The following is a 25300-nucleotide window of genomic DNA, read 5'->3' as shown; positions in this document are numbered from 1 at the left end:
CACGGCCGATGTGCGTGAAAACACCAGGAGGATTTATTGTCCACAGCTCACAGGTGGAGGTGTTACATGTGCAGGTACAAAAACATGAGGCATTACAGTAAAAGTGGCGCTCTGAAGGCCGGCGATCCACATCTAGGTCGGTTGAGTTGAAGCGGCGCCCCCCCGTCCACCATCGGCTGCTTTCTTCTGCTCTCTGGATCGGCATTGTTGGCCCGTTTTCGTGGAGAAGCATTAGTCAAATGGGCCATCATCCCCGTCGGCGAGTCAGATGATGACTTTTGGCAGAACGCAGCCGCAGCGCCATGCCAAACAATCAGCGCCGGTGCCATTTCATCACACGGACGCACGCTCACGCACGCACGCTCACACCGCAAACAAGCTGCTTCTCATTAGACACACAAACAGCAGAGCACGCACAGCAGAAAGTGCTCGTTTTTCGCGCCGTCATCCTCAGAGACGCCCAACGCCCCGTACCCCCGGCTACCCTCACCCCATGCCCCTCCGCCGCTGCTGTTCCCATGGCAACAAGACACAGAGAGGAGAGGAGGCAGGGGGCTGGAGAAGAGAGGAAGTGTGCTAAAGATTAGGGGGGAATTCTGCTGCTGCTGCTGCTGCTGCCTGGATTTGACCAATCTGGTGTTGAGGCTTTAAGATGCTCTAATTCCTTTCCCCTCTTCCTTCCCTCTATCGCAGGAAGACTCCAGGTCAGGCTGACGTGAGCTAGAAAGCATAATTTCTCAGATAATTCCAGGGGCTGCTCATAGAAATTCATGCCTTATTTTTACAAACATCACGGGAATATTTATCCTAATCTCCAGCTGAGGTTATGTCATCATGTGCACATTTGTAATCTTTGAATTCAGCCACCAGATGTTTTCTCAGCTCGCTCACACCCTCACCAGGAAGAGCATCATCGATCACAGCGACCCCGTGACCTTCTCTGCAGAGTAACCGCCGGTTCGTCGATTTTCCGATGAGGAAATCTCCTTATCCCACAGCGGCATAAAGACGACATGTGTAGTCCACACCCATGCTCCCAGCAGAGAAATGCTTATTGATTCAGTGTGGCTACATTTAACATTAGCGTTTATTCGTTTATCAAATGCAGCGGTGCAGAAATCCTATTATTCAGGCTGTATTTAACACCAATAATAGCTCATGCACGGTGAGAAAGAGGGCATGCATTGGTGCAGCAGCAGCTGCAGTCTCTGCAGCTCCACTGGTGCATGGTGACGGACGTGGATTCTGGATGGTTAAGGGGCTTTGCACGTCAAACTGATAAATAAAAGCTATTTATTGAAGTCTAATGGCATGCATGGGACATAAATACAGATTTATATGAGATGAGCCTGTTTTCAGGGATTTTATTTGACTCAGGAATCTGGAAGCAAGAAAGAGGAGGGACATGCTGCATGCTTGCAGGAGTGTAGTCGCTGTTCTTAGGCGGCATAGCTGCTTGGACCGGGGTGCATGTGATCTGCTCAGCAGTGCAGTAAGGGTCTTCCCCCAGAACATTTTCAATGAAGTAGATGCCATTTCCTGTATTCTAGTGCATTTTAACACCATATTAGCACCAGATAATCCAAACTGGTTCTGTGAGATAGTGCACACCACTGATTAGGAATTAAAGCTCAGTAAACGGAGGGATTTTTGGCTCTTTTTCTCTAAAATGATTTCAACGACTAATCCATCATCTTAACTATTTCCAGGTAGTTTTTACCTCTTAGACCTGTTTCTTTAGGACTTATAATAATAGATAATAAAAGATTTATTCATGAATAGACAAGAGACAAACTAGAAGAGCTTTAAAACTTTCTGACAGAGATCATCCTTCACCAAACAATAAGTTTCCTCTCCTCCAGTAAATCTTTAAGAGCAGGAGAAAACATGGAGTCGTGTCAAAGTTTGAGCCCAAAGGCGTGAAGTAGACATGAGTCACGGTAAAGTTCAAATATAGCGCCTGTTCTCTACAGTCTATACGGGTTTATACGCTGAGACTAAAGATAGCTCCGCAGGTCAGAGTTCAGCCATACTGCCGCTGTGACTCGCTCTACGTGGATCTCCTCCTCCTCCTCCGTGCGATGCTCTTCCTCACCTCATCGTGTCTGGAGGCTCTGGGGAGAACGTGAACTACAATCTGCAGCGTGTACGGGAGGAGGCGGCTCCATGACTAACACGCTCTCTGAGTTTCCTCTCTGACACTGAAACATGCAGACGGAGCTGCTTCATCAATAACACACTTCCTTCATCATTTAAACAAAGTTCCCTCAGCTTTAGAGGCGCTGCAGCCTCGTTCAGACTGATGAGGAGCAGCTCTGTTCTTTGTGCTTCAGAGCCCTGATCTACGTCTATTTATAGGACTTTTGTCTCAGCTGTTTTTCATCCCGCCGTTTCAAAAGCAGACGATCTGTTTAAGATGATTCACACCTGGATTTTATTTCTAAGACAGCTTTGTTTCCTCTGCAGAGGACGCCGTTCACAACAAGGTCCTCTGGTGAAGAGGACTGCTGGGGTGTAAACACGGTGAAGTAAAACCCAGTATCTAATGCCAGTTAACCATGGGCTTCAGCTGGAGGAGCTGGAGCTCCTCTTTAAACTGATAGAGAATAAAAACTGGAAAAGCTAGAGCCCTCATGGTTTTAGGCATGGATCTTCAGCATTATTTCCTTCCTTGAAGACATTTTCACCTGATTTTGCATGCACAGATGTAAAGGTGGTAGGGTTTCTGTTTTAGGAGGTAGCAGCAATCACACGACCCCACTTCATCTAGAAAACACCGACCTACATCATGGCTGGTGGTTTCCACTGAAATCATGCCTGAAATGCAACTTTTGAATAGTTTGCTCTTGTAAAAGCTTAAAATAATCAAACTAAGCACCGTGCCATGGAGACGTGGATCTGCTGGAAGTATTAAAATGTAATATCCAAGCAAACAGGAGCTCTCGGCCCTCTCCACTGTCTCTCTTCTTAATGATACTGATATAGAGCAGTGGTTTTCAAAGTGTGGGAGAGTGAGCTCCACTAAGAAGAAATTATTCATTCAGTGGACCCCCACCCACAAAAAGGATTCAAACTGAAAAAAAAATTAAACGACAACATTTCAAACATTAATGTCTAATCTTTAAACATTTTTAACATGAATATATTTTGTATATTTGGTTTGTAAATGTCCTTAAACATCTGCCTTTCCCTCTTATTCAGTTATAATGCCATTAAATACCCCTTTTTCAGATTTTTTGGCCATTTCATAACTTCTTTTTACCTCTTTTTCCCCATTTTTTTCCACTTTTATCCCATTTTTGCCCTTTTTCACCTTTTTGCCTATTTAAGCTACCTTTCATTATTAAATATCCCTTTTTTCCAGTTTGTTTGCTCATTTTTGCTATGTCTTTTTGCCACTTTTTCCCAATTTTTTGCCCTTTTTTATTCATTTAAACTGCCCATTGCCATTTAATACCACTTGTTTCCTTTTTTCCCAATTTTTGCCCTTTATCACATTTTTTGTCAATTTTTGCCACTTTTATCCAATTTTTTTTTCCCTTTTTACCAATTTTTTGCCACTTTTTGCCCATTTAAACTACCCTTTGCCATTACATACCACTTGTTTCCTCTTTTTTGACCATTTTTGCTGCTCTTGACTGCTTTTTGCCCATTTAAGTCACTTTCCACCCACTTTTTTGGTGTCACTTCTCACCCATTTCTGCTTCTTTCTGACCATTTTCCACTTTTCACCCCTTTTCACTTATTTTCTGCTGCTTTTTGACCATTTTGCCACCTTTAACCTATTGTTATTGCTACTTCAAGCTGTTTTTTCCACTTTTCACCTCTTAGATTGTGGCTCTTGCAAAGGGATTTTTCACAAATGTGGCTCTTTGGTTGAGTAACACTGCTCTATAGCATAGTCCCTATAGTAACTATAGGTCTATCCATTTTGCTCCATGCACAGCAGAGGTTCACAAAACAAATCCCCTTTTTTCAGGTTTATGGGTCTGCGCCTCCCCTGAAGCTCTGTGGCGCCCCCCAGGGGAGGCCCACCTCACACTTTGAAAACCACTGATCTAGAGTACTGTGTAGAACTTTTGTGCATGTTTGAGCCAAAAATGGAGGTGTTAACAAGGTTAAGCTTCCTGAGGACACCATCTGGCATGAAGGAGGATTGATGCAACTCTGGTCTTGCTCTGGATGTCCTTGCACATTGCCAGGAGCACTGGAAAATGGCCTGTCACAAAGTACCAAAGTCCAGACCTTTAGGGCAGAGTAGGGGGTAATGTGGCTAGTGAGCATGGCCTAGGGTACCGTGTTGTAGCTCCTGGTTGCACTGTGGATGTCCTGGTCCTCAGGGGTACCAGGTGAAAATATAGTGATCTTTTTGATCATAGGCCTATGTCACATCACCTAAGCAGTGGTTTCACGTTTCTTTTGCAGAATTGTTGGAGTTGCATCAATGATAATGGCAGCATTTTCTTCCCAGGGAACTTTCAGCTGGGTTTGCATATTCTTATGTTTAAATATAATTCAAGGAGACATCCTGTTGATATAAATAAACCTATGAAAATGATTTTAAAGGGTCAGATTCTGCAGAAAATAACTGAGCACCTTCATTCCTGCAGAAACAAAACCTCCTCCTCTGTTTAAAACAAGCAGAAAAAACATGAGAAACGTGCAGAATCAGACCTGTGTGTCGTGCATTTATTCATTGTCTGTGTGCATTCATACATGTGTGTTTCTGTGTGTTTGTCATCCTCATTAGCGGGCGGCGGCGTGCAGAAGCTCGTTAGCGCTGAGCTAGCCGAGCATCAGGGCACCGGTGCAGCTTCATTAGCAACTGTGACATTTATCTGATCGTTTCCCAGCGTTGCATGTGCTGCTGCGTCTCCATGGCGACCACAAATGTGTGCACACACATGAAGGCAATCGTAGGAGCCGCTCTTTGAGGAGGTCACATGCTGCTGAAGCCGTCCTCCTGGTTCTGCAGCAGAGAAATATGGATAATGAACATGTGAGCCTTCCAGTTCAAACCAGTGGCAGTGGTCCCAGTGATGCACGCCGAGCTGGGAGGATGCTCCTTATTGTGGAGTTCAGGTGAATCACAGGCAGGCAATATCACACTCCCTCCCTCGTTTGGCGGGGAAAAGGGCCCCCGGGAGCCAGTTTACCTCGCCGTAACTCACTTACAGCAAAGCGTTCCAAATAAATCAGTCGATACAGTACGGCGCTCATTTAGTTTGAGTCACTAATCCGACAACAAAATCAGTTACAGAGCGGGATTCTGGGAAAAAGAGCACGCCTGTTATGGTTGTTGTGTGCAAGTTGCTAATCTTGTTTACCGTTCGATTCAGCAGCAGGAAATATTCAGCAGGATGAAATGAATTGTGTGAGTAAATCTGCGCTCATGGCTGCGGTGCAGGTGGAGTATAGGTGTATAAGCAGTGCCTTCCAGTGGGGTTGTGTTTATCACGTCGAGAAGAAGAGTCGATTTAAGCCCCTAAAAACTTGGCTGCTCTGTGTTTCTCTCTAACATTAAATATTCATGACTAAAGCAACTCTCAAAGTAGGAGAAAAAAGCAGTTTAGGCTTCATTTAAGGTGGCTGAAGATAAATTACTGAGTGGTTTCCCCTCATAGCCCAAAGACATTAAACCTGTCACTGTTTTAAATGGACTGTATGAGGTGGACACGACCCCGGGGACTGAAAAATGAAAACATTCAGGTGTCTTAAGCCTTTAATGGACGCTGAGAGAGAGCGAGATCGTCCTGAAATAGAAATGTAAAGAATTACAGGCTCAGTTATGCTGCAGGCTTACAGCTTTCTGTGCAAACTTGGCATTCATTTCTCTGCATGCACATTTAGAACCAAAGATTGCAATAACGCTGGGCATCATGTTTATGTGAATTAAACAAAGGAACAATAAAGCAGGAAAATAATGAGAATAAAAGAACAATTAATACACTAATTGTTGATCTTAATTAATGATGATTATTATGATTAATCTTGACAGCCCTAATTCTTACGCCCAGGCATGATCAGCTGATCCCAATTATCGCCTCCCAGCTCCCACAGCCAATCACAGCTCTTTTCTAACACTGCAGTCCATTTTAAAAAGACCTACCTCTCACTAATACCTGCTTGGATTAATGTTACTGTGCAATGCTGCTGCTGGCAAAGCTTCACCTCCTCCACCCCAGCCTCCTCCTTTATAGCATAAAGCTTATTGCACCCTCGTATTCAGATGCATGCTGCAGTGGATGAATTGCTTTATCATATCTGATATGCACTCTCATAAATGTAGTCATCTATTAGAGAATTTTTAGCTATATGCTCCCTGAATTTGAGAATCATGCTATTAAGCATGCTTTTGCAGCTCAGAGGATGAGATAAACCCGTGCTGCATGGATAGGATCGTTTTAAAGAGGTGGGAGACGTTTAGATTTGACTTTTCAACACTGATCTCTGATGATTACCCCATACTCAAGCATGGTTGCATTCCCATCTCCCTTGTCCTGTGCCCAAATATGCATGAATCATGCATGAGGCCACCTCTTCAATCACTGTGGCCTCCATCAAGCCTGATGTGAAAACAGCAGCAGAAGCAGCTTCTAGAAACAGTCCACACCCCCTTCTGTAGCAGTCTTGAGAAGAAACAAGTCTATGAGGAAGATTCCTCTGGCTTCCTAAACTGTTGGGAATATCTTAGAGAGTGTAAGAAGTCAGTAGATATAAATCGAACACAGATCTAAAGTTGCCTGAGTCTCATGCGTGCATGCCTCGGCTCGGCGTCCAGTGTTAGACTCCTTCAAGGTGCGTCAGCGTGAGGAAATGTGGCTGTCTGGCTCTATGAGAGTGTGTTAACATGTCACTGTGTGTCCGAGAGTGTGCGGTAGCTGACCTTGGTCGCCCCGCTCCCTCGGGGAGTGAGAGAGAGAAGGGGGGGGGCTGATGTTTCTCACTCTGCTTGTCAACAAGATTAGTTCCCCTGTGGGAGCGTTACACACCCTGCAAACACACGGCCAATGAGAGGAAGAGTGTGACAGCTCAGCCGCTGTGGGAGCCCACCGGAGTGTTTGGGGGTGAGGGGAGTCAGAGCGGATGTGTGTTTTAGAGCAGAAACAGAAGGGAGAAACAGCGGGAGGATCAGCCCATCCAGGCTGAACCGTGTGCTCCGTAGGTGCGTGTTCGCGGTTTCAGTCTGGGCCCCACGCTGAGCGCTGAGCTGTACTTACTCCTGGACCCAGGCTCATCTGCATGGTCCCCTCCTTTTTTCTCGCTCTCTTGATTCCTGCTCACCCTTACCCCCCCCACCCCACCCCCCCACTGTCCTTTTGTAGCACATCTGTATGAGGAGTCCAGCTGTGAACACGCAAACAGAGACGATAGCACGCTGTTAATATATTCAGAGTCGCCTGTGGCGGTCATGGTTGACTCTTAACATGTGAAGGCAGAATGTGTCAAGAAAGGTAAAAAATGGATGAGAAAGAAAGGTGAAAAGTTTAACAATTGGTTAAAAGACGAATAAAAAGGCAAGAGAAGAAAGGAAAGGTGCAAAAATGAGTGAGAGAATTGTGAAGAATGGTTGGAAAGTGGCAAAAATGGGATAAAAAGGGACAGAAATGGAAGGGAAATGGTGAAAAGCAGTTAAAAGTGGCATAGATGGGTTAAACGATCAAAAATGGGTCCAGAAAGGCAAATAGGGCAAAAATAGGAGGGAAAATTGTAAAATGTGATTTAAAGGTTGCAAAAATGGGGAATAAATCTGGAAACAATGGAAAGAAACAGTGATGAAAAGGGGTTAAAAAGTGGCGGGAATAAGTAATTTCACCATTAGAACCCAATAGAAGCTTGACACACTTTCAGCTCCAAAATAACTGTTAGCCAGGATGCTAGCACCAATGCTACTCATCCAACTAACATGAATAATAAGTCAATTAATCACAAACCATCTCTGGGTTTATCAGGGTCCATTCTCTGGTTTATCAGGGTCCATTCTCTGGTTTATCAGGGTCCATTCTCTGGTTTATCAGGGTCCATTCTCTGGTTTATCAGGGTCCATTCTCTGGTTTATCAGGGTCCATTCTCTGGTTTATCAGGGTCCATTCTCTGGGTTTACCAGGGTCCAGTCCCTGGGTTTATCAGGGTCCATTCTCTGGGTTTATCAGGGTCCATTCTCTGGGTTTATCAGGGTCTATTCTCTGGTTTATCAGGGTCCATTCTCTGGGTTTATCAGGGTCCATTCTCTGGGTTTATCAGGGTCCATTCTCTGGTTTATCAGGGTCCATTCTCTGGGTTTATCAGGGTCTATTCTCTGGTTTATCAGGGTCCATTCTCTGGGTTTATCAGGGTCCATTCTCTGGGTTTATCAGGGTCCATTCTCTGGGTTTATCAGGGTCCATTATCTCTGGGTTTATCAGGGTCCATTCTCTGGGTTTATCAGGGTCCATTCTCTGGGTTTATCAGGGTCCATTCTCTGGGTTTATCAGGGTCCATTCTCTGGGTTTATCAGGGTCCATTCTCTGGTTTATCAGGGTCCATTCTCTGGGTTTATCAGGGTCCATTCTCTGGGTTTATCAGGGTCCATTCTCTGGGTTTATCAGGGTCCATTCTCTGGTTTATCAGGGTCCATTCTCTGGTTTATCAGGGTCCATTCTCTGGTTTATCAGGGTCCAGTCTCTGGGTTATCAGGGTCCAGACTATCCCGTGAGTGTGGCAGTCACCCGAAATAACAAACAGAAAATCCGAGGTACTAGTCCATGTTTTAATGGAACAGTAGGTAAATAGACTTGGTTTTCAACTGAAGGGTCAGGACCCCCAAAGTGGGATTCAAAGCTGTCCTCAGTGTGTTGTGGATGTGTGCATGGAAAAAAAATGTGTTATAAAGTCTCTTATGAGCTTTTATTTTGAAGGACTTGTCTCCATCTCTGTGCTCCGTTCCATCTTCGCTCCATCTTCAGTCCAGTCCGCCCCATTTTTCATTAGAACATGCAGGGATGTTTATAAGTTTAAATCATTGTAGGTCATGAGTATCGTTGGTCCTAAGGTTCTGTAGTTTAAGAGTGGTATTGCATGCTAGCATAGAGAAGCTCGCATGTTTTAGGTCTCGGCTTATTTTTGGCTTTGGAGACTTTTAGTTGTTTCGCTTTATTTCTTCATGCCCTGCAAGGCCAACAACCTGACGAGTCACAAGACTGATCTTTTCATTTGGCCGATTGAGTCTACTCACTAAAAAACGGAACACATTTAATAGAGGCGAGGGTTTGAAGAGCTGTGAATGTAAAATAAACATGACTAATGAATAAATAAATAACCTTGGTGAGGTTTTATGGTCAGATTTGTGCAGCTGTGTTTTGGATGAACACGCCTGCTGTCTAATGTGAGAGAGGTGAGGGAATAACGGCGCTCAGCAGCTGCTTCAGACACTTTTTTGCAGTCTGGCTGTGCACACAATCACACAGGCTGAGTGTGGATCAGCCCTCAGTCACGGCCCTGTGCTGCAGGGAGACTGGAGTGATGGAAGCAATAGTTAAGCCATTAAGGCAAACAATTGGCTCAAATTGAGAGGGAGAGGGAGAAAAAGACGAAGAAGAAGAAGAGCAGGGGAAAGAGGGGAGGGAGATGGCAGGAGTGGATCCACTCAACGACTTAATCCGAGCCCCAGGACACTCTCCTGCTGAGCTCCACACTCTCGCACAAACATCTACACACAGGCGTTCGAGCTGTGTCTGCTCGCAATAACACCTTGTCAGTCTTGGCCACGGGGGCGATGGAAGAGGCGCTCATTCCTTTGTAGCGAGCAGAGTCACCTACTTCCAAGCACCTCGGGGAAAAGACGGAGCATGCAATCTACACAGCACAGTTCTGTCAGCGCTGCACGCCTTATGGCCACAAGTGTGAGGCCGCTCATTGTCTTAGCGGGCGGAGTGAATGGCGGACAGTGTCCTCTGACACCAGCTATTGTATCGTCTCCCCCGTGGACTCGCTCAATCCCTGCAGGCCTCGCATAAACAGCCAACAATAAGGGATTGTCTCCAGCTATTCTTTAGTTTGGCGTGCTTGTGTGCGTGTCAGAGGGTGATGTGCTGCAGTCTGAACCCGGCCACCGCGAGCCTCTTCCTGGTGATTCTGCAGCCAAACATCAGCGAGTGATCGGAGGCTGTAACTCTCCTTATTCCTCTCCCCGCCCTGGGGGCTCCCTCTGCGCCGAGGCCCCCGCGATTTATCGGACAGCTTAGCGAGGAGCGGTGGCTGCCCCCAGGACTGTTAGCGCCGGTCTGGCTCGTTGACTCCTTCTCCGGTTCTGGCGTTTTATTTGACATGTCCTTTAAGTCCTTTAAAGAATTGGGCGTTTCTGCTGAGCGCCTCGGCTCTTTCTGCAAAAGATGGATGGCCCGCGTTCAAAGGTCTGGATGCTTTTCTACTCCTTCTCCTCTCCCTCTCTCTCTGGCTGAGCTTTATAGGCTGGTATTAGTGTTGTCAGCTAACCAAGCTCAGGATTTGGCTTTGTTTTGTTTTTGCCTCTTAAGATAATGCTCTTTCCTTCTCCTGCCGAGAATAACAAAAGGAAAGTAGAGCAATAAAACCACACAGCCGTTGACTTTGGTTTCATTAAATTGGTTTTCAGCCATCTTAAATAGACCACAGGCCTTGATGGCAGTGATGTGTGTTTGGAGCTGTTTGATTGTCCTCAAACACAGTCGCACGTCGCCTCGTGCATGCTTGGGTGCCGCTCTCATCTCGGTGGGGGCCTCGCTGCTGAAAGCATTTCCTTGCCTTTTATTCGTGCGAAAGAAAGAGACGCCTTAGCCGTGAGTTAGCATTCCCAACACGTGGACGCACGAGTGTGTTTTGTGAAGATAAGTGTTGCAGCTCTGCGGTTGAAAAGGGTGAAAGCACTTCACCTCTATTTCATATGCATCCCAGATGTGGAAATATAACCGGAGCGATCGGCTCGTAAGCATCTGTGTCCTGTTAGACGGCCCAGAGGTTTTGCCGTGTTCTGGTTCTGCGGGCTAATCCCTCGCGCACGGCCACACGTTAACACACACGGCATGATGCTTATTCAGCATTCATTCATGCATGCTAACATTCACAAACATTCACACATGCAGAGCGGTGGATGGCGGACCGACATGCATTCACGGAGCGGCTCAGCTGTTGGCTGTAGAGCAGAAAAAGCAGGCCAGCAAGCAGAGAACAGCCCAGACGATACATACGTGGTATTTAATGCTGGCCTTTCATACAGGGATGGGCAACTAGCTCATAGAATAGACCAGTGCTTCTCAACCTTTTCAGCCCCTGGCCCCCAAAATAAAGGTGCCAGAAACCGGGGACCCCCACTGGACCTGAAGGTGGTTGAACACAACCATGCACATACTAGAATAGTCATGTTGAGACAAGGCCATCCATGGGGGGGACCCAGCCGAACTTTGGCCCATGGAGGTCAACAAAACGGTGGTCCATTGTAAAATTAAGCTGTGTTATCCATATTTTATATTTAACCAGAAAAAATAACCAATATTATCAATGAAATAACCTTTTTTTTAATCATTTTTGCAGCATATAGCCTTCTTTAAAATGTAAATCTATTTTATATTTAAAAAAGAATTAAAATGGGTTAAAAACTGAAAAAATTGGTTAATAATGGCAAAAAATGGTGAAAAAGGTGTTGAAATTGGATCTTAAAAGTAGCAGAAATGGGTTAGAAGTGGCAAAAATTATATAAGAATGGCAAAAAATAACCAAAAAAGGCAAAACTGGGGTACAGTGGCTAAAATGGGCAAAAATAGTGGTATTAAAAAGTGGCTGAAAAGGCTTTGTTGGCAAAAATGGGCTGAAATCAGTTGAAATGGAAGAAAAATTGGTATAAACTAGCAAAATAGTGCTAACCCAGAAAGAAACAATAGGCAGATATTGGCAGACATTTATCAAACTGGCAAAAATGGTCAAATCAGATGGTGAAATGTGGTTGAAATGGGACAAATCGGGCATGAAAAGTGGTAAAATGGGGTTAATGGAGGCAATAATAAGTCAACAGAGGCAACATTTGGCTTATGTGGCAAGAATTGGTTTAGAAGTGGCAAAAACAGGCAGAAAAACGTGGTGGAAAGGGTTTAAAATGGCAAAAATAAGAGTTAAATAGCAAAAATGTGTTCAAATTTGTGGAAAAAAATGATGAAAACTGGTTCAAATTTGGCAGAATTGAAAAAATATTCTTTGTTTTTTTAGCGAATCTGGAGACCCCCTCTCAGTGTCTGTTGACCCCCAAGGGGGTCCCGACCCCAAGGTTGAGAACCACTGGAATAGACAATCATAAAAAACTGTTTGTGTAAATTGTTGAGTGTTTGGAGGCTGCATTTTTAAACTCTAACAGCTGATTCAAGCTACTTCTACAATGCAATGAGCAAAATATCTCATATTTTTACAGTTTATTTTAATGTAATTTCTCTTTCTCTAATGCATGCAGCAATTCCTCATAAAGGAGTTTACAAAAGCATGCATAACTCTAACTTCTGTGAAGGAGGTGCACATATACCTCTGATTTTTACATTTCATGGCATGCATTTTGTCAAGTTTCCCTTGTGTGGTCCTGGGCTGTCAGTTTCCCACCCCTGCTTTAAATTAGCCACTCTTAAGAGCCAAATTTAGAAGTATCTAAGTCATGTGTGTGATCTTGGAGGGGCTGAAGGTTATTGATCATGACCTGTGAGGTGCATTTTATCATAAAAGCTATTTTTCTGTTGCTTTTTTAGTGTTAATGTTCCTGTTGTTGCATTTGGAGGCTGCAAAGATGCACCAGCAGGTCACTCCAGGATCAAGCATCCTAGTGGCGTTGTACTCAGGGATCATTCAGACGGTGCTGTCCTGAGCGTTCAGATACTGAGTGACTCCACTTTAGTGTGCATAATTCTCCCCTCTGCATTAACAATCCACCTTCAGTGACCCCCTCTTCCTATTCTAACCCCATTCCTGTGACTCCTCTATAGTAGCTTGGTGTCCCTACATGCTAATAAGAATGAATGCGGGCCAATTAGCCACTAGCTAAGAGGCTAGTGGTGCCTTTTTAACAGCTTTTCTCCTTAATTTTGGGTACAGGCTTCACTGAAATGACAACTCAAGTCAAAATGACAACTTACTAGGGAGTCATGGCATTTTTAGTCCACAGACGAGCCGGTTCTAAGAGCAGGTTCCTTCTCTGAGCCAGCTCCCGTTTGAAAGATGGCTGCCCTTTTTTTGCATTTTTGATGTTTTAAAGACCTAAAAAAGTTAAAATGGTACCAAAGGAACCAACAAGGCTGCACAGAGACAAACTAAGCCAAAGTAAAGTCTGTTGCCCTTAACACTAGAAATGCAGGTATGGATCTCTACATACCTAAAACAGCCAACGGGTCAAATTTACCTGTCATTAAAGTGCCTTGGTTTTCATAAATAGCACTGATCAAGGATTGTTAGTTAACCACTGACATTGAACAGCTTATTGACTACAGATAGAGAACTAGATCACTGTTGGAAGATGATCCGGCACCTAAAAAATCCTCTTTGGACTGATTGTTAATTCTGAAACTTCGCCATCACTGCATCCTTCTTCATTAAAAGCACTGAGATTACCTTCAGACATTTATCAATGGTAAATGTCTTTTTTCCTGTTGTATCCATGTTGACGGTTGAGCTACGACTTCTGTGTAGGCGTTGCTGCAGGAGAGAGAAGGTATTTCTATTGCACCATCTATTTACGAAATGAAACAGTGGGAAAATAAAGGCTTTCTTAGAGGGTAAATCTGACCTGCATGGTGGTTCTAGATATAAATGCCCATTAACAAAATTTGAGTTTAGGCAAAGATCTTTTTTATGACACCAGGTGCTATAAAACGAACTTTTAGGAAACGTCAGAGACTGACAGACTTTAAAACTGTAGACACATTAAGTAAGATAGAATAAAGAACAGCCTTTCTAGTGTGAAGTTCTAGTGTTAAAGATGGGCGACGGCTTTGACAGGTGGGGCTCAGCAAGACTACAGGAACAACGTGCACTGTTTTGCAAAGCAGGGCAAATTTGCGAGCTAGCCTTCAGGTTGTTAGAGGTCTAACAGTGAATCTACCCCGTCATCATGACTACTAACAAAGACAAGAACAAATGAGGAGTCATATCTCAGCCTTGGCGTTGCCCGTACAACAACGGGTATAAAAGAGAACCGCACCACTTCCTTTTGGCACAACCTACCTGCACGAGAAAGGTTTTTCTGTGTATGTCCACACATAAACTGTTCAGATTAATGTTGGGGTGTACTACAGTACTCTCTGCATCTTCATCAGTGTTTTTAGCACACGTTCAGGTGCATCCACACAAAGAATCAAGGATTGCCACGTGGTGTCAGAGTGTCTGTCTCCCTGCTGATGCATTCTCTAAGCAGGGGGAGAGGTCCTTCTGCCTAAACACCACTTTTTTAAGCAACCCTGCCATGGTAGATTATTTTCATTGTAGCAGAGCATTGTAAGAGTTTGACTTGAGTTGCAGCACACTCCCTTTTGCAGTACTTTGTTGTTTATTTGTAATGAAAGCTCAGTCCTAGCTTAATGAAATCAGACCTTTCATCAGCAATTTTCATGCTGCAATTAATTAAAAATGTTGGCTATTTTCTGAGATTTTTTTGTTTTGGCTCATGCATAAAGAAGCATTCTGCAGCTTTGAGCAACATTGAGCCTGCTGCTTAGAATGCAAGTAGGATGAAAAAGCATCGCCTCTGCTAGCTCCTCATGCTAACACTCCAGCCCTAATAGGCACAGTTAGGATGAACTGCTTTGTCTCTGTGTTACCTAACAACTGAAGGTTAGCTATGAGGACAGCATGTTAGCACAGCTGTTTGCCCCCAGAAGGAGTGTGCTTTTATTTAATTTTTTAAGGGGAAGAAGAAACAAAACCAAGCAGGGATATGATGAATGCACTGCGTGATAATTTGATGGTAAATAAAAATGAAATGAGCAGAGGAGCCAGAGAAGTGTGTTTTAAAGTGGCTCTCCACTGCAGGGCCGGTCTCTGTTTGCAGGCTGCTCTACCAAAGCTAAACCAGCGCCTGCATGTTTTTTGGTATTTTGCACATCTTGCATTTGTCTGCATTCTGCATAGGGCTGAACAATTTACAAAAATAATTGAATTGCAATTTTTTCCTGCAATATTGTGATTGAAATGTGATTATTTTGGTTGCTCATTTTTCTGTTGTTCAACAAACATAAGCAAGAAATCATTCAAGTTCAATATTAGACAAGTTAAACTAGGTAGAAAAATATCTGTGATTTTGGCTCTTATAGAAAATTTGATATCAATTGCTTTATTGACGAGGATGATCATTTCTCATATTATTCTCATTTTGATGAAGAAAAATAGATGCATGAGCAAGAAAAGAAAGATTTTTGTAAAAATAAATAAAGAAATAAAAAAGATACTTGAAGGTTTGAATAATGCATAAAGCAGAGATACTCAACATGTGGCTCTGTTATGTCTTCATTTTAAATATTATTCCCCCAGAAAACTGTAAGAAGGGAAACTTTTTTTTTTGCCATTTTTCACCATTTTTTTTCCACTTTTCACCCATTTAAGCTACTTTTTGCCATTGAATACCACTTTATTCCTACTTCTTTGCCTATTTTTGCCAACTTCTTTTTCTTTTTTTGCCATTTTATCCCATTTTTGCCCTTTTTCACCAATTTTTTTGTCACTTTTCACCATTTTTTACCCATTTTTTCATCCATTTAAGCTAATTTTTGTCTTTAAATACCACTTTTTTATATAGTTTTGCCCATTTTAGCAACTCTGGACTGCTTTTTGCCCACTTTAGTCACTTTTCACTCAAAGTTTTGCCACTTTTGGACCATTTTATGCCACCTGTAACTCATTTTTTTGTCACTTCTCACCCATTTTGCCACTTTCTGACCCTTTTTCTACTTTCCTCCCCATTCTCACCCCTTTTCACCCATTATTGTTGCTTTTTGACGATTTATGCCACCTTTAACTTATCGTTACTGCTACTTCAAGCTTTTTTTGCCACTTTTCACCACTTAGATTTTGGCTCTTGCAAAATTATTTTTCAACAATTTGGCTCTTTGGTTTAGCAGGGTTGAGTAACACTGGCATAAAAAAGAAAAAAAGATTGAATCAAACTGGTATTTTGACACTTTTCATGTTAAAGAAATATTGAATTGTCTGCAATTTGAAAATTGCAGCATGCCATATTGCGATTTAATCTAATTTGCGATTAATTGCCTAGCCCTAATTCTGCATACAATTTAGCTGAATCAGTACAAACTATTCATAAAGTCGGCGGTTTTAGACACAGCCAAAGTCTTTAAAGTCTCCAGACTCTGGTGACAAAAAATGAACATCTTAGGAGAGTTGGTAGTCTGCACTAATCAGAGAGATTTTTGAGTTGTTATTGTTTGGTAGACACTTTTGTGTTTGAACCAAATTCAAACCAGTGTTGCACAAAAACACTAAAAACCAAAGCAGCAAAGCAGCAACTTCAGTGCTCTGAGAGGTAAAATTACGGCTTCATTTTCTTTCAATTAGCTCTCTGTGCTCTGAAGGAGTGATGAAGAGCTGTTTCTGCTAAAGACAAAATAAACAATCTTCCTTTAACACAGAGATTTGAAGGTTTGCTTTGAGGAGGAATCTCATAATGAATGTTTCTGCTTTTATTAAATGTGGTCTTTAAGCGGCATCGGCGTAAATGTGATGTCTTAATCTTTTCTCTTTCTTACAGCAACGGCACAGCCGGGAAGATGAACGGGGCGCTGGAGCATTCGGACCAGCCAGACCCGGACGCCATCAAGATGTTTGTGGGTCAGATCCCGCGCTCCTGGTCGGAGAAGGAGCTGAAGGAGCTGTTTGAGCCGTACGGAGCCGTCTACCAGATCAACATACTCCGAGACCGCAGCCAGAACCCTCCACAGAGCAAAGGTAGGACGACCAAGGGCACGCTCAGACACTTAGAGCTGTCACTGATTCTCATCCACACTGTCTATGGGGTCATATAAAGAGTGTTTGTCTTTGAAATAAGGACCATTTCTGCATCTTCTCATGTGCACAGTGCTCTAAACAGCACATCCAGTGATTGGTCAGAGTCACACTTACAGTGTTGTCAGTTTGTCCGCTGAAACATGACAAGATTTTTGTTTCATAGTCTGATGGCACCAGAAACAACCAGCCATCTTTCAGCTCTTTTTGTGTTTTCTCTGCTACTTTGGCTCTTTTTAAATATTTTTGTAGTGTTTATGAAGAAGGCACTGCATTATCAGCTTGATAAAGGTATCGCCAGGTAGCTTACGATGATCATCAGTAGTGGCAGCAAGGAAATTCACTGCCGGGGCTACTGCCAATTTAGGTACGATCTAAAGATTGGCCTGTATTTACCCACATCAGTCTATATCAGCTGTAATTATCAGTCTATATCAGCTGTAAATATCAGTCTATATCAGCTGTAATTATCAGTCTATATCAGCTGTAATTATCAGTCTATATCAGCTGTAAATATCAGTCTATATCAGCTGTAAATATCAGTCTATATCAGCTGTAATTATCAGTCTATATCAGCTGTAAATATCAGTCTATATCAGCTGTAAATATCAGTCTATATCAGCTGTAAATATCAGTCTATATCAGCTGTAATTATCAGTCTATATCAGCTGTAAATATCAGTCTATATCAGCTGTAAATATCAGTCTATATCAGCTGTAAATATCAGTCTATATCAGCTGTAAATATCAGTCTACATCAGCTGTAATTATCAGTCTATATCAGCTGTAATTATCAGTCTATATCAGCTGTAAATATCAGTCTATATCAGCTGTAATTATCAGTCTATATCAGCTGTAATTATCAGTCTATATCAGCTGTAATTATCAGTCTATATCAGCTGTAATTATCAGTCTATATCAGCTGTTAATATCAGTCTACATCAGCTGTAATTATCAGTCTATATCAGCTGTAAATATCAGTCTACATCAGCTGTAATTATCAGTCTATATCAGCTGTAAATATCAGTCTACATCAGCTGTAATTATCAGTCTACATCAGCTGTAATTATCAGTCTATATCAGCTGTAATTATCAGTCTATATCAGCTGTAAATATCAGTCTATATCAGCTGTAATTATCAGTCTATATCAGCTGTAAATATCAGTCTACATCAGCTGTAATTATCAGTCTACATCAGCTGTAATTATCAGTCTATATCAGCTGTAATTATCAGTCTATATCAGCTGTAAATATCAGTCTATATCAGCTGTAATTATCAGTCTATATCAGCTGTAAATATCAGTCTACATCAGCTGTAATTATCAGTCTATATCAGCTAGAAATATCAGTCTATATCAGCTGTAATTATCAGTCTATATCAGCTGTAATTATCAGTCTATATCAGCTGTAAATATCAGTCTATATCAGCTGTAATTATCAGTCTATATCAGCTGTAATTATCAGTCTATATCAGCTGTAATTATCAGTCTATATCAGCTGTAAATATCAGTCTATATTGGCTTTAAATATCAGCCTATCTGGACAATAAATTTTGACTACCTGTGCAGATAAGTGTTTAGTTTTCTGCAGGAACAGCAGACCTATTCCAGCTGTCGTCTTTGTTTTATTTAATCTTCCTTAAACTTTTAAGTGTGTTTGAGGTTAGGACTACAGAGCTGTCTCTCTGTATTGTTTCAACTCTAGTTTAGTGAAGTGACTTTGCCGGACAAATGTCTGATAATGCACGGATATCCATAAGGCCTGTGGTTGTACCCAAAAATTATTAGAGAGGCTGTTGGAGGACATGCTGCTCACACCTCCACACAGACGCTCTCATACTCTCAGCAGTCAGCGCCTGAGTGGGCCATCACACCTTGTTAATGGCAGAACAAATGATATATGTGCAGCATTACACAAGTAAACACATTTTTTGTCTTCTTTTTTGCACCCTTGGAAGACAAAGCTTCGCCCAGCCAGACTTGCACAGTCAATTGTGCGAAGCGCCGTGATTTGCAGCTATTTTCTCCCGTTCCTTTTCTTTTGCCTTTGATGAATTCGTCAAGTGTGAGAGCAAACAATAGAGACAGAAGCAACCATCGGGCACACAATAGCGCTGCCATATTAACAGGCTTCAACCGGAGGAGTGGGGGCTGATGACACTCCTGATGAGACACGCCGAGTGGGAGGAAAGTAAAGAGAGAAAGAGAGGACGTCAGGAAGAGAGATGTGCCGCTTCCATCCGACTTTATAGCAAATCTAAAGAGAAGTTTGAGAGCCAAAACAAAACATGAATCAGACAGGATGGAGCGCATAAACACTCATCTGACTGAAGAATGGAATGGATTTAAGGATTTATCTGTCACGGGACAAGTTTATCTTCATCAATCATGTTCTGGTAGACTTGGTGAAGCTTTAATGTGGCAGCTAATGGTCATACATCAGCGTAGCAAGGCCCTGTGCTCCTCAGTACACATCAGATCACTGAGGATTCACTTTCCTTTTGAGGAAATTTTTACCGCTGACGGGATTTTGTCAGCTGTTTTCTCCAATCCAGGAAATGCATCAGGCTTATGCAGCTCAAAGGTTGTTTCTAAATTTATTTTTTGGGCTTTTCTGCTTTTATTAAAGAAGAGGACAGGGGGGAATAGCATGCTGTAGTCAAACCCAGGCCATCCTTTTTCAAGGACTTTAGCCTCAGTGGCATGACTGTAAGGTTAACGGGCACCATTACAGCTCAGAGATCAGGAGAAGTTCTGGATAAAGCTTGGTTTCAATTTAGGGACCCAAGCTTGGATGCAAGTACACTTTACCCCAGAGTCTGGTTCCATTTGATCAGGGTGAACACAAGCATTCCATGTTCCTGCATCTGTTTAACACATCAGCTGTGCATGTCTTCAAAGATGAATGCAGTGCAGACAGAATTCATTAAATCTATAAGAGTAGTCATGTGGAAGTCACCAGTTAACATGGTCACAATGTAAACCACAACACCAGGACTGCTGCTCTGTCTGAGTGTGGAGGATAATGTTGTATAAATGAAGTGTAGACATTGTTTTCTGATCAAAGGTCATCAGTCTAAGCTTATCTGATGTTTGTACTGATTACTGATGCTAATGTTATATCAGTTCTGATCAGAATTGTAACCTCCTTGAGGGTTTCCATGTTTGTAGTTTACATCCCACACATCAGGTAGATTTGTACTTCCTGAGCTCTCTGATATGCCTTCTAGAGATTTGGTTATGATGATATGATATTGGATGAGGCCTGAGTGACCTCAGCTATTTGGTCACTGAAAAGGGGCTTACCAACAATCCTAACCCTTATGTTGACTGTCCTTTTGGAAAAGATGCCAACTTTGGTGTACTATTTGGCAAAAATGACAGGAAAAAAGCCCCAATATCCCTGGCTTCACCAATATCCCAAACTCTGCCTTTGAAATGATGTCATCCTTTTAAGTCTATAAAACATTACGTCATTGTCTTAAGGAACGATGTCATCCTTTTAAGTCTATAACATTCCATCATTGCCTTTGAAGATGATGTCATCCTTTTAAGTCTATAACATTACATCATTGCCTTTGAAGATGATGTCATCCTTTTAAGTCTATAACATTCCATCATTGCCTTTGAAGATGATGTCATCCTTTTAGGTCTATAACATATCATCATTGCCTTTGAAGATGATGTCATCCTTTTAAGTCTACAACATTTCATCATTGCCTTTGAAGATGATGTCATCCTTTTAAGTCTATAACATTACATCATTGCCTTTGAAGATGATGTCATCCTTTAGGTCTATAACATTACATCACTGCCTTTGAAGATGATGTCATCCTTTTAAGTCTATAACATCACATTATTTCCTTCATAGATGATATAATTTAAAAGTTATAAAGCATTTCATCATTGCCTTTAAAGATCATTTCATTATTTTGAAGGCAGTGCTGTAAAAGCATTACGTTTTGTATTTTTCATGCTATTAAATATATCTTTAATTGAGTTTAGAAATATACACTTCTAAACTATCATTATTCTCTGCATTTTCATCAATATCCAAACAAGTAGACTCATAATACAGTTATGGGTTATACATCATACATACAGTACTGTGCAGAACTTTGCATATTGTAAATATATACAGTATATTGCATTATTGGGGGCATGTGAAAAAAATTGGTTGAATAAATAGCAATGTCCCCACTTTTAGGTTGGAGTGAGGTGTCTATGTGGCGAGTAAGCCTAGCCTAGGGTGCAGTTGGGGTTGGTAGTCAGGACACCACAAGCCCCTGGTTGTGCTGTGTGTGTCCCAACGGCTTGAAAACCACTGACCGTCTCCAACCAGAGGTGAAAAGGCCCATCAAAAGAGATGGCGTTGAGCTTGACCTGGGCGTCTTAGGGAAACACATGTGTCAACAAGACAATTGAGCTTGACTCTGGCCCCGCCACCACCTCTAAATTGTGGCGCATCAGGCCCTGTGATGATTCCTTAGCACCTACATGGCTAAAACTTATGCAGATGACTGTATGTTATTTTATCATAACTGTGAACTGCAGTTTTCCACTCTGATCACAGTTGCACATTATAATCAACACATGCAGCACTAGTCAGGATCCAAAAGTGGGTTTCAAAGCCAATTTCAGTCAGCCTGGGATGTGTGCCTGTGGCCAAAAGTCTATTTTGAGCTTTTATTTTGAAGGGAACGTCTCCATCTCTTTAATCTGTAGCATGTTGTATTCCATCTTAAGTCCAAACTGCCCAATTTCCATTTAAGAATGTGTGGTTGTCATTGAAAAAATATAGAAATTGCTGTCATGGGACCTCATGAAGGAGGTGTTTGGTCCTGATGCTGCAGCTAGGCAAGTTTATCAGCAAGAACTCTCACAATACAGCTGGATGAATAAGGGAATGTAAGGTCCAACAGAAAGTATAACTCAGGTCTAAAGCTCAGACTGAACACTTCATATCCGTCTGTAGGGGGAGAGCGGGCATAAAAGTAACACAGAAAGACTTGGTCTTTGGTCACTTTCTTTCTCTCTGGACTTCTCACAGATTAAGTCTTCCATTTATGCAAAAATGTCCAAAGTGTTAAACTATTGTGATGGATTATGGTCCATATAAACTTGAACCAGTTAGAATGAATGCAGCTTTCATAAGACATGCTTCCAATGGTCGACTATTTCTAGAGACATGAATAACTTTCCTGCTCTTTGGCGGCTACTTAAAGCTGGACTCTTTTGTCATATTTATTTGCATTTTTGCTTTTCATTAGCTTCATTTCCTCTTAAGAAAAACTATATTTCTCAGATAAGTGTGGAAAGCTTTATTGAGGCAGAAATTCTAAGTGCTGGCTTGTTATTAAGATCATGTTTTGATCTCGGAGAGTGGCTGAAAGGTTCGGTGTCCTTCACCTTTTGAATCTGCAAATTTCTCCGTCTGCTTGGCGGTTTACTTTCTCTCTCTGGCTTCCTCTCATCTTCTCTGAGTCATGCAAGCTTATGAAAGCTGAAGACAGCCGTTTGCCAAGACCCAAATACACTCATTTAACCCACCAACACACTCGTCATCCTCTCTGCATGTGTGCGTTTGTAAGAATGGTCATTTACAGCGAAGTTAATATTTCTAAACCACCAGCCATTCTTCCAGTAAAAGTCAAATAAGCCACTCATCCCCACTTTGTCTCTTCTTATACATAAACACAAGCTTCAGTCACTTCCATTAGCCTTTATAATCACTGATAACAGAGAGTAATGCAGCTTTAATATATGACTAAATGGTGAACTTCTGGAAAAGTTGCAAACTATGGTCCCCTGTTTGGTAAAAAATGGAGGGGGGAAGGCCCCAACATCCCCAGCTTCACCAACATGCCGTCCGCTGCCTTTAGAATGATGTCATCCTTTAATCTCTACCAAAATAATCGATCTTTGTCTAAAAGGACAATGTCACATTAGACATCGTTTTAACATTCCATCCTTTCCATTAAAGATGATGTCATCCTTTAAAGAATATGAGACATTCTGTCACTGCCTTTAAAGTTGACTTCATTCTTGTTGCTATTAAACATTCCAACCTTGCTTTTAAAAATGATGTCATCCTTTTAAGTCTATCAAACATTCCATCCTTGTCCTTGGAAATGACTTCGTTCTTTATTGCTATTAATCATTCCAACCTTGCTTTTAAAAATGATGGAATGTTTTATGGACTTCAAAGGATGACATCATCTTTAAAGGCAATGATGGAATGTTTTATAGACTTAAAAGGATGACGTCATCTTTAAAGGCAATGATGGAATGTTTTATAGACTTAAAAGGATGACATCATCTTTAAAGGCAATGATGGAATGTTTGATAGACTGTAAAAGATGACATCATCTTTAAAGGCAATGATGGAATGTTTTATAGACTTAAAAGGATGACATCATCTTTAAAGGCAATGATGGAATGTTTGATAGACTGTAAAAGATGACATCATCTTTAAAGGCAATGATGGAATGTTTGATAGACTGTAAAAGATGACATCATCTTTAAAGGCAATGATGGAATGTTTGATAGACTGTAAAAGATGACATCATCTTTAAAGGCAATGATTGAAACAGATAAGTTTCAATATAAAGCTCTCTATCATTATTAGAGAAAATGTATCTTATGTTGACTTTGTTGGCAGTTTTTGGAAAGTTGATGGAACTGGTGAGGAGCAATCCTTCTGAATCCTTCCACACAGCCATAGTCACTGCATGATGGCAGACCTGCAGTCCAAGCAGGTGCCCGTACCTTTAATAGGAATATATATACAGATGTATAAAACGTCTGTAAAACCTCCATATTTTATAAACCGATGAATATCCAGATATTTAAAAATCTTTGCCTATCCCTGGTTCTCGGCCTCTAGATGACCTCTTCCTTCTCCTCCTCTCCTCCTCTTCTTCTTCTTCCTCTGAGGTAGAAACAGAGGAAGAGGTGCAGAGCTCCTGCGTCTGTCCTTCAGCTTGCCAAATCTGCCGCTTCATCTTCACTACCCTTGAAATGAGTTGTTTTTATGGTTGATGAGTCAGGAGTATCACTCACCGGCACTTCTGCAGGAGATGAAAAAACACAGCCACCTACCGTGTCTTTTATTTTCTCTTCCCTGAATGACAATCTCGCTCCGTACGCCTCATTTTTCGCCGTCTCCCTGCCTGTGCTGCGAGGTGGAGTGTTTTAAGAGGAAATGTAGCATTTGATTGGGCTCTTACTGGCCTTGTTATTCGCAGGCTTCCAGCACTGTTGTTGTTTTTTTTTAGAGTTAAGTAAGCCGCCTGGCCTCATCTGCACTCGCTCAACTCGGAGGAGCAGCAACGGCCCCCTCGTCGGCGGCGCTGTGGCGTGGAGCCAGCGGTAATTTCACCGGTGTCATGGAAATCGTGGCCCTCTTTTCTTCCCCCGGTGTTTTTATTTTGAATTAGGGATGGTGTTGTTTGAAAAGGATCTCGCCCATTCAAGGGGCAAACGAGCCAATGACGGCGCCCCACGGACGACCCAAGCAGCGCTTCGTTGTGAAATAACAGTTGGGGTTTAAATGAGTTTTTTTTTTTTAAGTCCCGTGGAGATGCAGCAAAAGTTGTGAAGAGACACATACCAGCTTTTATAAAACTCCAGGAACTTCATGGTGAGGTTTGTTTGGATCCTCATTAGCTTCAGCAACTGCTCCGCAAACATCAGATGACGGTGGATATTCAGAAAACAAGAAAGAATCCACATATATACCGCTCAGCGCCTTCATTTTTGGAGGAAACAAACAACTGGGCCTTGTTAGATTCAGACTGGTTAGTGGATTAGATTTGTTCTACATCATTTCATTAAGAGACGCTGTCTGACACCCAAACATGCAGGGTTTTATTTATCAGCTAAAGCAGTGTTACTCAACCCTGCTCAACCCAAGAGCCAAATTGCCTCTTGCAAATTGCCTTTGCAAGAGCCACAATCTAAATGGTGAAAAGTGGAAAAAATGGTCGAAAAGTTGCTGCAAAAGGTAGTAAAATGTGCTAAAAGCAGCAGAAATTGAGAAAAAGTGGCAAAAATGGTCAAAAAATGGCAAAAAAGTGGGGGGAAAGGGGCAAAATAGGCATACATAGGAGAAAACTGGGTGAAAAGTGGCAAAAATGGGTGCAAAGACAAAAATTTGAGTTACAGGTGGTCAAAAAGCAGCAAAAAAAGATGAGTGAAGTGACTAAAATGGGCAAAAAAGCAGTTAAAAGATGGGAATAATAGGCATCTAGCAGAAAAGGCAGCTTGGATGGGCAAAAAAATTGCAAGGAAGCAGGAAAAGAGTGA

At 42.1% G+C, this 25300-nt stretch overlaps 1 protein-coding gene across 9 annotated transcripts in view; it reads left to right on the top strand.

The window, feature by feature from the left end:
* celf2 (cugbp, Elav-like family member 2) overlaps positions 1 to 25300 on the top strand; it is a 435899-nt gene that overhangs the window by 245352 nt on the left and 165247 nt on the right. For all 9 annotated transcript variants that reach the window (XM_041780689.1, XM_041780688.1, XM_041780686.1 and 6 more), the window contains one exon: positions 16742 to 16938. In XM_041780689.1, coding sequence (XP_041636623.1) covers positions 16742 to 16938 — 197 coding nt within the window. The remainder of the gene's footprint in view (positions 1 to 16741; positions 16939 to 25300) is intronic.

This window comes from Cheilinus undulatus, linkage group 23 (assembly GCF_018320785.1).
Source record: "Cheilinus undulatus linkage group 23, ASM1832078v1, whole genome shotgun sequence".
NCBI classification, from domain to species: domain Eukaryota; kingdom Metazoa; phylum Chordata; class Actinopteri; order Labriformes; family Labridae; genus Cheilinus; species Cheilinus undulatus.
Note: the sequence above shows the minus strand (reverse complement) of the source record. Positions and strands in the feature narration are given on the sequence as shown.